This window comes from Botryllus schlosseri, chromosome 13 (genome assembly GCF_051294905.1).
Source record: "Botryllus schlosseri isolate E-star chromosome 13, Bs_hap1, whole genome shotgun sequence".
NCBI lineage: Eukaryota > Metazoa > Chordata > Ascidiacea > Stolidobranchia > Styelidae > Botryllus > Botryllus schlosseri.
The window spans coordinates 820,733-836,958 of NC_137248.1; the positions used below are offsets into that span (position 1 = coordinate 820,733).

General features: G+C 39.4%; 2 protein-coding genes across 2 annotated transcripts in view; both read left to right on the forward strand.

Moving 5' to 3' along the window:
• The first annotated feature begins 6 nt into the window (after positions 1–6).
• On the forward strand, positions 7–2,616 carry LOC145453445 (transmembrane protein 203-like). The gene is made up of 3 exons (XM_080331429.1): positions 7–144; positions 780–962; positions 2,086–2,616. Exons 1-3 carry the CDS (start codon positions 37–39, stop codon positions 2,194–2,196), a joined length of 402 nt encoding a protein of 133 aa, XP_080187555.1. The 5' UTR covers positions 7–36; the 3' UTR covers positions 2,197–2,616.
• Positions 2,617–6,443: 3,827 nt separating this feature from the next.
• The window catches only part of LOC145454511 (staphylococcal nuclease domain-containing protein 1-like), a 35,671-nt gene continuing 25,888 nt past the window's right edge, over positions 6,444–16,226 (forward strand). Inside the window, exons 1-14 of the mRNA XM_080332500.1 lie at positions 6,444–6,640; positions 7,481–7,630; positions 8,605–8,807; positions 9,745–9,905; positions 10,349–10,430; positions 10,807–10,984; positions 11,417–11,523; positions 12,015–12,197; positions 12,740–12,884; positions 13,828–13,928; positions 14,460–14,570; positions 14,634–14,756; positions 15,012–15,103; positions 15,811–15,920. Coding sequence (XP_080188626.1) covers positions 6,545–6,640; positions 7,481–7,630; positions 8,605–8,807; positions 9,745–9,905; positions 10,349–10,430; positions 10,807–10,984; positions 11,417–11,523; positions 12,015–12,197; positions 12,740–12,884; positions 13,828–13,928; positions 14,460–14,570; positions 14,634–14,756; positions 15,012–15,103; positions 15,811–15,920 — 1,842 coding nt within the window. The 5' untranslated portion in view covers positions 6,444–6,544. The remainder of the gene's footprint in view (positions 6,641–7,480; positions 7,631–8,604; positions 8,808–9,744; positions 9,906–10,348; positions 10,431–10,806; positions 10,985–11,416; positions 11,524–12,014; positions 12,198–12,739; positions 12,885–13,827; positions 13,929–14,459; positions 14,571–14,633; positions 14,757–15,011; positions 15,104–15,810; positions 15,921–16,226) is intronic.

Below are 16,226 nucleotides of genomic sequence, written 5' to 3' on the forward strand. Positions count from 1 at the left end.
TCCTAGAATGGTTCGGCAACTTCGAGTATTATAAATATGCTTTTTACCAACCGTGATACTGTTAAGTTTATTGGCTTGTCAACTTTTGAAATTTGTATACAAGCTTTATGTCTTCTCATCGGGTCCGTGTTGATTGCATTCAAGGTAAGTTGCGGTATATACTTTTCATATTAATATTTATATTTTTATAAATATGAATTCCTATGACTTCCAACTTCACTCCCGGACAAAATATATAAATTTATGACAATAGTAGGAAAGTCCTTGATAACACATTAAATCATGTTGAACTGTGTGTGTGTGCAGTACCGTATGTATTTTCCTTGCCACTTTGAGGAGGAACTTGTCACTAATTGTTCTCAAGCAAATCATACTTTCCTGTTGAAAAATAACTCTCAAAACTTTGATATCATCGTTAATGAAACCAAAGTAAAGAGTTGCATGTGATTAGACTTTCAGTACAAAATATACCAATCTCGTTACTTGAAGGTCAATTGATTACCGGTATTTTTGAGTAGTTATATTTCTAGTTGTGAGTTCTAAAGAGTGAATAATTCTCTAGTTCTATAGTTACTGATTTTGAAAAGTAGTTGTAGCTCTAGCTCTTGAATGTAGTTGTGTTTTAGTTAGTTGCAGATTTTTAAAGGTCGTCTGCACATTTTGAATATCCAGTAGTTTGTACTCACGTCTACATGCGGCTCACATCATTTATATATTTTAATCTATTGTAGGATTGCAAAAGCCCTGATTTCATAATCGACTACGGCATTGAATTTCAGATCGAGGGAGATTTAAAACTTTCCTGGTATCAAGTCTTGTCTCCTATGTTCGCCGCTGACGGATTGAGCATTTACTTCACAATCATCATATTTCTTAGGATGATTCATAAAGGAGACAACAAGGGTGCTTACGCTAGGACTGTTTGGTCGGCATTGTTGATCATTCTCATGTTCACAACCAAGGTGTGTGTTTACGAATACTAATCGAAGAGCTTCTTAGAGGTACAGAAATTCAATATGCAATTAAACAATGTCATCCGGTTGAAATAAAACCAAATGTTTTCGACTGACACTCGTCGACTATAGTAGAGAATTGGAAATAACATTGTATATCAATGATCGTATAACCAAATATGACGTCACCTCCATGAAATTTCGAATAATCGAGGCATAGAGATCGCTTAAGCTCAATGTAGGCCTACTATTTTGATATTCAATGTTCTTTCCGATTCTCTAGTAGTTGCTGACGATTATCATCAGATTATATTCAGGTTGATCTCAATATCAATTTATTATATTGAATTGACTATTATATTCATTAATTAAAATTATCCTATGTACTGTGTCGTTAGAAGTAGAATTGGGTGCTCACTTAAAACCAGAGGTGGTCAAAGTAGTCAACGTCGGTACTCGCATAGAAGTAGAAGTAACGTCTTATATTTCTACGTGAGTACAATTAGAAGTAGTGAATTCCAAGTAAGTAAAAAGCAAATATTCTTGGTTTAGTTCTGCTTAAAAACTGAAAGCTGTTTGGTAAAAGTGGAAGTAATCTAAAAATATACTCATTCGAGTAGTACAAGTAGGCTTGAAACTTAACTTGAATACTCGGAAAAGTAGTAGTTCGTTACTGACCATTGGTCCGTGACAGCTTTTGCTCAAAGCCATCACATAGGCAATGAAGAAACCTTGGACGGCCTCTGGCTGATTATGAACACTTGTGAAATAGCCTACGTATTTCACTGTAGCATAGCGGTGTTCTCATGTACTGGGGTTACGCGCTCTCATTTTAACTCTGATCTAATTCTTTGTTTTCTGAAAATGCTACGTAGAACTGTATCTTGCGAAGCGGGCCAAGCTCGGTGTAATGCTTATGAGAATGAAATCTGATTTGAGATGAACTGAACATGATTGTTGTTGTATTTCTTTCTAAAACGGAATTGAATTGAATTTCCGAGTTTTTGCGAATTTAGAAATTTTAATTAAATTTAGAAAAAAATTGTGTAGCTGTAATTATACTCCTAATCTAATCTGGAAATGCTGAAAATTTTCTAGTCGTCCGGCTCTATTCTCAAGTACTCCATTTTAGGTTCTGCTCTGCCGCGCACTGGAGTTACAAATTTGGAAGCAAACGTACGTCTTCACTCCACTATTCATATTAATAACTCTTACGTTCTTCCGAATGTGCAAGATGAAATGATCAGCTATGGGGATGATGTCACAATGATCATCACTCACAAAGGTTGGATTCATAGAATTCACGAATGGAAAGTCAAGGAATTGATAAGCGAAAATAATGAATCTAAATGGTTTGGTGTTTGCCAACATTTTGATCGTAGAGACGGAATCACGAAGGGTATGATACAGGGTTGTAATGACTTGAGTCACGCCTCGACTCGAGTCGTGATTTTTCTTTGACTGAGTCGTTTTCTTAGAAAACAGAATATCACTCGACTTGACTTGAGTCACTTTGTGTATTGACTCGACTTGAACTCATAATTGTTCGAGGCATCCTATATGACTTCATTGAATTCTTGCTTATCAGGATATTGATATTGGGCCTATAGGCCCAGCAACTGTCTTTTATCTGTTTGAATAAACATGTTGAAAGTGAGAAAAATGAGTATATTATTCATGCGGGGTCTTCGATATCACACAAGAGTTATATTTTCATCCGTTCAAGACATAACACCCTGTAGGCTAATATGAACAGATATGAGGATGTTGAAATGTCATCATCAGCAACATTTTATTAAATTATCAAATCTATTCATCACAAGATTGCGGTGTAATGAAAAGATAGGGGGTTCCGAAACGATCAGGGGTGGTCTTTTAATCCGACACCGGCATTGGCCTACAGCATGTAAATAAGAGGCATGCACAATAATTTGCTCACCACAGATCGCACACTGGATTTAAGTAAAGAATTAACATAAACGTAAGCAACATAAATGAATGCTGCATGTGCCGGTCGGTATGTCAGACTGTGGTTCGGTAATCTGGAGGGCTGATTAGCGACTACTGTCCCTCCGCCACATGCCACCTGATTTTGTCGCTTGCGTCTTATATTCTTCTCTGCATTACTTTTCATTCAGTGTGCATGCCTCTTATTTACTTCGCCTAGGGCCTAGGCTAAGGTGGGTGTCTGATCTTAAAGGCTACTCCAAGTTGTTTCGACACCTTCCTATCTTCTCATTGTAGGGTAGAGTGGGGTAAGACGCATCGGCGAGGTAAGACGCCTACCACCTATATATTAGAACAAAGCTAGCGTTGAATGGGTCACATTCCAAATATCGCATAATGGTCAGACGAGACTGCCACTCTCATTTCCACGCCCTAATGAAGATTTGCAATGTTTTATGAGAATTTATGACTTTTACACATATTCTTACCAAAAGAGAGCCTTTTACAACCAAGTGAAATGTCATATTTAACGGATGCTGCAGATAGTTTTCCGGTCCTATTTATGACTTACCAGCGCGACGTTGGATTTAAGGATTTTAAGCCACAGTCTGGAGGCGAATTCACATAATAACCCCCTGGTAGCTGATCGACAAATAATGGCGACCTCGAGGCTGAAACGCCTACCCCTCAAGTGGGGTAAAACGCCCCACCCCTTAAAGTCCAGTAAATATGGATTGAGTAGCCGTTTATGGGTTCCTCAAGGATGTCTATCGGAGAACGCCATTTCTATTGAAATTGCTATTCGGCTGGCGAATATAGGCTATCCCTCGGACTAAACAAGGTACATTTCAAGAAATTCCGACTTTGTTTTTGACTTATAATGATCAGTAGGCCTATAGGGATTTCTGGGTGGAATTTATTTTCAAATGAACCGGTACGCCATGATGAGGCGGAGAAGATTGTATAGGTCTGTATATGAATTAAATATTCATCGGTTACTCAGTGTCATGCGGTATTTAGTAGGGTATAACGGAGTGAAACGCCAATGGAGGCGTTTTACCCCACCCATGTAGCAAAACGTCAAATTGATGAACATAGTTGAATGATGATTTTACATATGATAATTGATACTTGGACTTTCCAGACGATTGTGGTAGAGTGAGGACGATATCGCGCGCAAATTCCGAAATTCGATTCGACTAGTTTGGTGGATATTATGACGTTTCCGCTTAGGGTAGGCGCATTGCCCCACTCTACCCTATCGCAGTCTTGTGATGTTTTGAAACGATGAAAATATTAATAAACCTGATTGATTGGTTGATTGTCCAAACATATACCCCTGGTATGATGTCCGAGTTACAACACAGCCCAGACAGAGTGCAGAAATAATGTCCGTGTGGTAACGTAGGTCGTGGAAACGCTAAATATACACAAGACACTGCAGGAGCATTCTGAGAACTCGAATGCGATACCAACGTGGAGGGAAACGCTACTTGCGTACGTCAGGCATGTCTGGGTTTTGTGCACCGCATCTGCTTTTCTTTCTAGTTCTGTCTGTAGGCCAAAGAGGTGTTTGAATGATAGACTTCTGAACCGACAAAAATATGGAACGAGTCAGTTTGACGGCACAGACGCTTACGAGGAGAGTTTATAGCAGGCAGAAGCCTTTGCTTCCTAAAATAGAATAACACATGCGATTAGACACAAGATACTCGCGTAGCCTATATTGGCGGAACCGACCAAAGAAATGATTCTTATTATGATCATCCAGAATTTAGTGTTTCTGCGGTTTTGTTTTACGACTGACAAATCACAGTGAATAAGTCAGCTAGTCAGCCCTCAAGATTACCGAATCTCCATCTGACATATCAGCCTCACCTATCGACACAGTTGCCATTCATTTTCATCACCAGTCGTTTTATGTTATCCCTTATTTCTTTCCATTCAGTTTGCATGCCTCTTCTTACCGATCAGGCGCAGGCCTGATTGGAATCGCTGGCCGTTTGCCTGATATATCAGGTGAGCAGCGAGGAATTTCCAAGTAAAAGTAATTTATTAAAAAATAATTAAAAAATAAAACATAGTGTGAGCACAGGACAGGACAGATTCCATGCAGGGACGCAGGTGGGTGTCTGATTTCATAGATAACCCCAAGTCGTTTCAACCTCCTATGTTTTCTTTGTATCGCAATCTTGTCGTGTATTCCGAACTGAGCTGAAGGCTTGCTTGCTTCCATAGACAAAACATTACACGCAAGCAAAATATCATTGCACTCAAGATACTCGCAAATCTGATCAAAGATGTGATTGTTATTATGATTCATTATCATTCATCATTGGTTTATTAGCAATTTTATCAGTTCAATACACCACAACATGCGATACAATGAAAAGAGGTGATCATCGAGAATTCAGTGTTTCTGTATTTTGTTACGTATAATATTGATTTGTACAATTGACAAAGAAAGATTCTCTCTCTCTCTATCCAAATCTTGGAGGCGACATTCTTGCCACGTCGTACCTCGCATGGTGTTGGTAGAGAGATTTTATGACGTTGTTCCACGCGTCAGCGCACGTGTCAAGACGTCAAAAGAAAACAAACATTATAGCTCGGAGGATTCCAACGGCTCCTTAGAATTCCCCATATTTTGTAGAATTGGTAGAATTCCGTCTTGTTTTCCGCAGTAGTACTGTTTTTACTTGTCATAATGTCAATTTTCGTTAATCTACAAAGAGAGACACAGCGAGAGAAAGATTTAAACATAATCATACAAAACTTCAGACCTTGAGACATGTAATTCGTACGAATTCACTATACGAATAACACAGAAAAGATTGACCGGTCGCAGCAAGGAAATGTAGTTGAAAATAGCGGCGTTGATATGGCATTAGTTTGATATAACACATCGTGAAACGACAGAAAGCAGTTGGAATGAGTGTGATATTTGAGGTTCCAGTGCCCGGTCCTGAAAAAATGAGAGCTATGCAGTCAAATTTCGTTGTGAATTGCTTATAAATTTTCATATTGATAGAATACATTTATTTTTAAATTCTCGGCAAAATAGGGAAATTCGTACATTTGTTATTCTCAGTTATAGTTCAACCGTTCTTTATAAATGAAGTTTAGGTCAGGACTAGCTTATCGTCAGCGACTAGCTTAAGCTAAATGTACAATTTTTAGATTAGAAGTTTGTTTATAGTCTGAAAATATTACATTGTGCAAAAGCCATCTGTTCGCCTCGGTCATTTGAATTTTCTTGCCTGTGACATGATATTCGGTGATATAATTGTTAATACACGGTAATATTCTTTCCCAATTCTCAGCTAGTTGCTGGATATTACCCCTGACGAGTGTCTGCCGAAAATATTCAGGTCAATTTCAATATCAATATATGATTATATCATGGTATTATCTATAAAGGAAAATGAAACGGGGGAAGTAGGCTGTAGATCTGTAGCCTCTTGATGACATTTTGTAGTTCAGTTTGCATATTTGCATTCTCTTGAAAATACGAAATTATCAATTTTTTCTGCAAATTCTCAGTGCCAATATTTACAGATCTTCGATATATATATCGTATTGTTAAGGAGTGACCTTAACGTTTGCATCCTACTAGAAAAAAAGGTTTAAATTGTTGTCAAAACATGTCAGCGCCGACTCAAACCCAACAAACGCCCGCGGGGCAACAACAGCAAGCGGCCCCGGTGGCCCTGCGTCAAATACGCGGGATCGTCAAACAGGTGATGAAATGTTTACTGTCTCTTGGCTTGTCACAATTGTATTGCCCGATGCCAGACTTGTACAAAGCTAATCGGCAGTTGGTCAAAAATAGGTGAACCTCGATTTTACGTATTTCTTGATATTTTCGGAGTAGGAAAATTGAGAGTATCAAGCCGTTTCTTGATCTGATAATATCTAGTATGCAAACTCAACTTTAGCATTAATAGTAAATTGTGTGTGTATAAATTGTTAATTTTCTCATTAATTTGTTTCTCATTCCCTTTGTCATATGTTACTGCGGGTCATACAGTAAATCTTGCAGTAAAAATGGGTTGCAAACTGAAACAGGTTGGGTAGCACAAAAGCTGTAGTGACTCGACTCGAGTCGTGACTCTTCATTGACTCGACTTGACTCGAGTCATTTTCTTATAAATGAAAAATTACTCGACTCGAGTCAATTTTTGTATTGACTCGTCTTGTACTCAAGTTAATTGCGCATGACTCAACCAAGTCATACGACTTGAGACATTCTGCTTCAAGTCTCCATCAGGACCGACAATTGCAGAGTAGGCTTAGAAACTTTTATCGGTTTGAATAAACATGTTTAGAGTGAGAAAAATGAATATATTACCATTCAAGACCTTCGATAGCATCTTAGAGTTTCACGGAAGTGATTTGAACCTGACTTGAACTTAATAATCAACAGTCAACGCTATATGACTTGGATTCGCTCCTGAGTCTTAACACTATGACATGTACAAGGATAATCTGTTCCATAATTAAGTATTTCTCCTCATGTTCTGGAGGCTGTCATGGGTGTCATAGCTTTGCCTGATTATTCATATCTCTCTTTATTGCAGGTCATGTCTGGTGATTCGATAATTGTTCGCGGCCAGCCAAAAGGCGGACCACCTCCCGAGAAACAGGTCAATCTATCGAACATAACCGCTCCGAAACTTGCCAGGAGAGGAAACCCGAACGTGCCTGATTCGGTGGCGACAAACGATGAGGTTTGTATCACTGGTAGAATTAATTTCAATTATACTGTTGTGGCCCTAGATTATATTCATATTCTTTACGATTTGCTATTAGTTGCTGATGATTGTTGCTGACGAGTGTCAGCCAAAAATATTCAAGCTTATTTCAATACCGTAGCTTATTAGAAAAGCTTCTTGAAGGTACAGAACTTCAATATACAATGGAATAGTATATTCATATTGAAATTGAACCCAAATATTTTCGGCTGACACTCGTCAGGGGTAATCATCAGCAACTAGTAGAGAATTGGAATGAACATTGTATATCAACAATCGTATCACAAAATATGACGTTACCGGCATGAAATTTTGTGAATGAGAGAGCGTTCAAAATGAATATACTATTCAATAGCTTATTAATGTATTATTCAATTGTACACAGGTGTTCTGTTTTGTCAATCTCAACTAGTCTACTTGAGTAGCCGAGTCGAATCTACCGCAAAATATTTCATTATCGTACTTGAGTGATACTGTCTAGATACCATAATTGGCTAATTATAGCGAATTGCTGGCAATCTGATTTGACAATGTTTCTATGCCTGTATTTTAATTCAATTTCCAAGGTTTGCGTCTTCAGCAATATCAATTCCAATCTAATTTGTGAAACGTTTCTATGCTCTCAATTAAATTTTATTCTTTAAATTCTAAAATGCTGGAGAACTGTATTATGTGACACAAGCCAAGTTTGGTGTACAGAAATATGCCATTCTAGTGGTTACGAGAATAATTTGATGCAGACTGCACCTGACTTTTGCTATATTGTGTTCCCACTCGGAATTTAATTTCCAAGTTTTTGTGTGCTCAGTTATTCTAGTTTTAGTCTTATTTGAAAAATAAAACTGTTTAGCTATGATTCTGATTCTAGCTGTCCAACTGTGTAGTTCTGTAGCCTACGTCCAAGGATATCTTTAATCACTTTTCAAACCGACACCATTATTCGCATTCAGCCGTACGCCTGGCAAGCTCGTGAGTTCCTCCGCAAGAAATTGATCGGACGCGAGGTCTTCTTTACCATCGAGTACGCGCCGTCAAACGAACGTTGCTACGGGAGCGTTTACTTGGGAAAGGACGCGAGCGGGGAGAACGTGGCCGCGACTCTGATTGCGGAAGGTCTGGCCGAGGTCAGGCGCGTCGGAATCAGGGCAGACAAGTGAGTAATGGAAGTAATTATAATGACAATATTGCAAGGTCGTAGCAGTTGAATCAAAGTGGCATCCATTCTTCGAATTTTGAGGTCAATTTTTTAAACTTATAGAAAGTCAAGTTTTTTCAAATTTTCAATTTTTGACAAGTTTATGTGTATCGCATTGTTTCGGAGTTACTCAAGGCCAAGATATGACCGAAAGAGAACGAAAACTCTGCATAAAGTTACTTTTCACAAGATCCCAAAGCGACGATATGTTCATAGCTGATATAGTCAAATATCATTCCTCTCGAAGCTTTACGATTGATATCAGGGGCGACGTTAGTAAACATTGTAAACCACATTCAAAATCTAGAATAAAGAATATTGTTGTGATTGTGATTAAAGATAGTTGTTGTTGTCAAGTTGAAATAATACTTCACAAATATCGGTACGGTATCCGCCATTAGACGTAAAAAATATCGGCACTTTTCTTGGAGTCACTGCATGGCATTAGACAGTTAGAGAACCTTAATCTGTGGTTGCTGGGCTGGGAATGCCGGTCAGACGCACCCTCTCTGGTTATTTTTGTATAAGTTGAAGCTTAGCAACGGCCGTAAAGCTGTACAAATAGATGCTTTGAAGTTCAAGAAACGTACCGTTACAGCTAGATGTCATAACTTTTGAATTTCGGCTGTTTGTGGTTATCAGTGAAAGTGCCCAAACACCCACCCCCTGACGACATGTGTTTTCTAATTGTTCGGCAACCGTTTTCTTTTTTCATGCTCAACTTGTAATTGATCTACTCGCTTTTCAAAACATGCAACCGAAACTAGAACTGCTCGATTTTCAAAATGAGGAACTAGTACTAAAGCTACATTAATCCAGTAGTTGTTGATCCTCAACTAACCAGATTGGTAGTTGTACAAGTCTGAAGTCAACCCCTTTTCCGCCTTATCAACAGCACCGAGCATTCACGTTTGCTGGAGCTGGAAGACCAGGCCAAGGCGGCCGGCAAAGGCAAATGGGACGAAGCAGGCAGAGAGGTTTCAGTGCGCGAAGTGAAATGGAGTATCGAGAATCCCAGGAACTTTGTCGATTCGTTTCGAGGAAAGCCGGTGAACGGTGAACTTGGCAAAATATTCGCCCAAAACGGTCGTTATTAGACTATTTAAAAAAACATTACCCAACGGTTTCATGGTGAGAGATTTATTGCGCCAACCGATGAGGTTACAAAAATATGTGCGGATATGTTATACAAAACATTGGTTTATTGTTGACTGGTACTAGTGACATGCCGATGATGGGTCCAGAGAGATGGTTGTTCAAACATCGTAAGGCCATATTATATACTGATTATGATTTTCATGGAACTTGCTGGACATGTACATAAATGCAGTGTCCTGTATGATATCAAATTAGCTTGTGTCCATTATTTCTAATTTTGAGATCGATTTTTCAAGTTGATAAAAAATCAAGTTTTTATTAACTTCACATTTTTTTTATTCCTATCTATATGTTTGTACCATACTGCGTGTTCTCGATGATCTAAACTGTTTCGTTTTCAGCGGTGATCGAGCACGTTCGCGACGGTTGTACCATGAGAGCCTTTCTCCTGCCCTCCTACCATCATGTGACGTTCATGCTCAGGTGTTGTTGAAATTTTCATTGCTCTCTCTCTCTCTCTCTTTTAAAAAGTGCAGAGAGACTTTGACTGGATATGCAAAATGCGCATCTAGAACTAGAACAGGAGCTCCTCACTTTTCAAAATGCACTTCACAAAACTCCCAACTAGAAATAGAACTACTGGTACTCAATTTTTGAAGCTCAAAACTGGAACTACCGGTACTCACTTTTCCAAACTTGCAACGAGAACCAGAACTAGCACTTCTTGCTTTTCAAACATGGATATAAAACTAGAACTACTCACTTTTCAAAATCTGCAACTGTAACTATTACTACTCAAGAACTATTGCTACTAATGCTACTTAGATTGGTAGTCTTGATTGCATGACTCTTGTTGTAGCGGCATCAAATGTCCCATGTTCCGACGTGATCCAGAAGACCCAAAGAAAGAAAACGCGGAACCTTATGCGGCCGAAGCGAAATTCTTTGTCGAAACCCGACTGCTTCAGAGAGACGTTCAGCTCGTGTTGGAAGGCGTTTCCAATCAGAACATCCTGCTCGCCACTGCTCTGCACCCGGTATGTTTGCGGCTTTGTGTAAACTAGGAATATACAATTACTCACACAATTAGTGTATTCATAATGAAATGAACCCGAATATTTTCAGCTGACAGTCGTCAAGGGTAATAGTCAGCAGCTAGTAGAGAATTGGAAAGAACATTGCATATCAACAATCGTATCACAAAATATGATGGCATGCAATTTTGAATAATCGGGGCGAAGAGACCGTTTAAGAATGTTGTTGGACTGTTGCTGTAGCTTGTCGTTTTTACATCACAGCAAAAAAGTTATTTGTATATTTTGAATTTGGTTAACTGCATTTACTGATGTTCGCTTCGGAGTGAATAGATTTGGCAATACGAATATATTATCTGTTGCAAAAAGTAATGGAATCACCAGACTATTATGGCAATAGTTATATCACTGTTGAGCTACTGCCATTTGTTTCAGAACGGAAACATCACCGAGCTTCTGCTCAAAGAGGGATTCGCTCGTTGTGTTGACTGGAGCATCACCTCCTACTCTCAAGGTCCGGCCAAGCTTCGCACCCTAGAAAGGTAATGTGGAACGTGCCTTTCTGTAAAATCTCAATCTGCACAGCGGACTAAAGAACCCACCTGGACAACTAGATAATTCTAGTTGCATAATTAGACTAGTCAGAGTGAAATGCCGGTATTCTAATTATAATTTAATTCCTCAAGTGTTTCAACGCTCTCATTTCAAATTGTAATCTAAATCTTGCTTTCCTGAGAACTGTATATGTGATGTAATTGACTTGTCATCTGACTCTGGAAGGATGCTTGTCTACTTTGCTGCATATAACTTGTTCCGACAGAGCTATCTCATTCACGTATATTACTTTGATCTAATGAAAAATAACTGTATGTATCATTCTGATCTGTTGCTATGATTCTAATTCAAATCTAGTTTTGAAAAAACCCTAGCTATAATTCAAATTTTAATCTTATACGTGAAAACTATAGCTGTCATTCAAATTCTAATCAAATTCGGAAAAGTAAAATATTTCTAATTCTGCAACTCTGCACAGAGCCGCCAAGGAGCGCGGGGCTCGCATCTGGAAAGACTGGACCCCGAAAGACTCTGGAATCGACGAGAAAGAGAAAGAATTCTCTGGCAAAGTGATCCAGATCGTGAACGCGGACGCCATCGCCGTCAAGTCCGCCAACGGGACCATCAAAACCGTCCACCTGTCCAGCATCAGACCGCCCAGGTGAATTTTCCGCAGCTGTTCGGAGAACTCTCAGTCGTTTTCGAAGGGGTCACGGTATTCGAATAGCTACTCAAGTAGAAGTGACGCTGTAAATTTGTACTTAATTACAAGTAGAAGTTTGCGAAGTGACTTGAACAAACTACTGAATTGCAGATGAGCTAACAAATTTCGGCATTTCAAAAGGTTGGGTTTGAAGCGGGTGGGCTTCAATCTCAAAACTCCCCCCACCACTGTTAGTAATGATGATATGAGCTCGCAATGGCTGCAAGAACTAAAGACGACACATGTTTTCTAGTTTGGCAACGAAATCACTTTTGAACTGCTTAACTAGAACTGTAACTACTCACTTTTCCAAATCCACAACTAGACCTCAAAAAATCAGTGATTCATTTGCTGCGTGAATTTAAGTGTGAAATTTAATAATTTTGCTTGAAAACCTGACCACTCGAAGCAGATTGCAAGTAGACAAAATCTACCTTGTTTCTCTGAAAGAATAGAAGCTCTCTGATACTGACCATGTCCGTAATTGTCTCCACACGCAGACTTGACGATTGCGCGTTTCTGAAAGAGAAGAAAATGCCGAAACCAGAGAAGAACGAACAGGGGGGTCGGCCGCGGCCGTTGTACGACATCCCGTACATGTTCGAAGCCAGGGAATTTCTCCGGAAGAAACTCATCGGCAAGAAGGTGACTCGCTGGTTCTCTCACAGATGGGCTGAGCATAATGATTCGAGCACACGAATCTGCATCGAGTATTAATTATAATTAGAGAAATGAGAAATGGTGCTTTTGAGTACTGAAATTGCAGGCTCCTTGCCACTAAAAATCAAACTATCAACAAGAATTTTAGTTTCGTCACTACCTTCCACTGTGAAAAGCTGTAAACGTTGATTGGTTGTATCACAGCATATGAAACATGTAGTTGAAGAGCTTCTTGGAGGTACAGAACTTTAATATACAATATTTTCGGCTGACACTCGTCAGGGGTAATCGTCAGCAACTAGTAGAGAATTCAAAAGAACATCGTATATCAGCAATCGTATCACAAAATATGACGTAAACAGTCGACTTTTATCAAAATACTCCAGCCAAGGCTGTGTCAACAAAAAGAGTTCGTGTATCATCTAAAAATAGTACATTGAACGCTCTCGTATTCACGAAATTTCATGCTGCTGACGTCATATTTTGTGATACGATTGTTGATATACGATGTTCTTTCCAATTCTCTACTAGTTGCTGACGATTACCCCTGACGAGTGTCAGCCGAAAAGATTCGGGTTTATTTCAATATGAATACAATATACTATTGAATTGTATATTGAAACATGTAGTGCAAAGCTACGTACATTAGTGGAAATGTCATATCTGCGAAGTCGCGATCAACCCCTGGCATTGTCACAAAGTGCAATGAAAACGGAATGGTCAAAAAATGGCAAATAATCATCTTTAATGTGATGTAGAACTGTCATTATATTCTTTGTGGTAATGTCAAAAGTACACATTTCAACTTTCCACATCATTCATATTTTTGCGATCTGATAATGACCGATGCGCGAAGGTTAATACTCAATTCAGAATCGAATCGCTCAAATACTCTATTTTGCACACTCTTACTCACAGACTTGTTCAGGTCCAAGTCAACGTGGACTACAAGAAACCGGAGCAGGCCGCCACCGACACGCTGCCCGCTTTTCCTGAAAGGCTCTGTGCGACGGTTACTTCAGGAGGAGTGTGAGTTTCGAACGATGTCGATTTCTGTTTTCAAGGGCAATTTTGAGTCGTTGTCGTATCCTGATCATGTTATCATTAATATTTTCGTAATCAGTGAGACAGACGCTTTACTTCGAGAGATTTAATACGGTTTTAATAAATTTAGCTATATAGAATATTACCATGTCTGCCTAAAGACAGTCTTGTAGGTACAGCGTTTCAGGATACAATTGAATAGTATAGTCATTTTGAAATAAACCCGAATATTTTCACCTTACACTCGCCAGGGGTAATCGTCAACAACTAGTAGAGAATTTAAAAGAACATTGCATATCAACACTCAACGGTGATCACTGGTGACGGTAGTTGCTGACGACTACCCCTGATGAGTGTCGGGTGAAAATGTTTAAGTTTATTTGAATATGAAAATATTATTCAATTGTATATCAGCCGTTATCTGGCTGTCCAACCGTGCAGTCACGTCTTTCAATTAGTTATGTTTAGTTTGTAAATCTCGCGTCCCAAAACGAATCGTTTCCGTTTTATTTCTAGAAACATCGCAGACGCACTCGTGAGCAAAGGTCTAGCCAAAGTGGTTCGACATCGTCAAGATGACGATTCCAGATCCGCCCATTACGACGCTCTGCTCGCGGCCGAACAACGGTACGACTGATATTTCTGATTCGCTTCGACATTTTGGGAAAACTGATTGCCGGCCTATTACAGAGCGATCAAGTCCGCGAAAGGTGTTAACAGCAAGAAAGACATTCCGATTCACAGGGTGGCCGACGTGTCTGGCGAGGTCTCGAAGGCAAAAGCTTTTCTGCCGTTCTTGCAGAGAGCTGGCAGGTACGGGCGACGTTACTACTCGAGCAGAAATAGGTGTAAAGCCATAAACTGAAATCAATACGTACTGAATTACGTGAAATATGATGTAAGTAAAGTATTCTAGGGCTTGTTTTTCCCAAAAAACTGAAAACTGTTCAGTAGATGTGTGGAAAAAATGGCAGCTTCAGTAAGCAGAAGGCAAAACCTACTCGAACACCTACTCCGAAAAGGTCTTTTGTTACTGAACCCCCACAGTTGAATTTGAATGAATTCCAGATCGGAAGCTGTTGTGGAATACGTCTTTGGCGGATCTCGTCTCAAACTCTACCTGCCGAAGGAAACATGTCTCATCACTTTTCTTCTCGCAGGTTTGCAATGATTACACCCCTCGCCAGACTTGTAATCTAATCTAACTACTGGATTTTTGAGTAGGCGGTTTTACTTCTAGTAGAGGATTTTTGTGAAGCGAGTAGTAATGGTTCTAGTTGCGCATTTGAAAAAATTTAGCTGTCGAATCACTAGAAAACGCGCGACGTCGTTTGGCGTGAATCGTGACAGCGGTGTTCTGTTGTGTGATGTACTTGCGGCCATTGCTAGCTCAGAGTCATCACTATTGACAGTGGCGTAGCCGTACATATCATACATTGATATACAATGTTCTTTCCAATTCTCCACTAGTTGCTGACGATTACCCCTGACAAGTGTCGGCTGAAAATATTCGGGTTCATTTCAATATGAATGTTCAATTTTATATTGAAGTTCTGTGCCTCCAAGAAGCTCTTCAGATAGTTATAGTTGCGCAATTCGAAAATAATGTAGCTCTAGTTCTAGTTGCGGATTTAGAATTAATGGATTAGTTCTAGCTGCACGTTTCAAAAAGTGGATAGTTCTACTTATAGTGGTGTGTTTTTATAAACAAGTAGTTCTAGTTCTAGTTGCGGATTTTCAACAGTATTTCTAGATTTTTTAACAGTTGTTAGTTATAGATCTGGCGCTATCGTTTTAAAAATCCAGTAGTTTGTACCATTCTGCTCCTACCCATCTACAATTTCATCCTGGACTTTCGTGTTTTCAGGCATCGAGTGTCCGCGGGGAGCCCGTAACGGTCCAGGCGGGGTGATGAAGGCCGACCCCTACTCCGAAGAAGCTCTCAGTCTCACCAAGGACATGTGCATGCACAGAGAGGTAAGGTTTGTCAATACTAGTGCAACTAAAACCTGCTCACTTCTATTGCGATCAGAGCTCTGCAGATTATATCTTAGCTGATAATGTGGAGTCGATATCACACTTTGAAAGAAATATTGGTATCGGCTTTTTGTGGTAAAAAGATCGGCAATTTTGTGATATCACAACATGATAGTCGGGAGTCGGAGGATTTTTATCTGCGACTGTTACACTGGGACTATTGATCTATTTCTTAGGTGTCCAGATGCAGCCTTTCTAATCTATTTCATATCAATCGCTGTAAAGCTGTTGAATAAATGCTAAGTG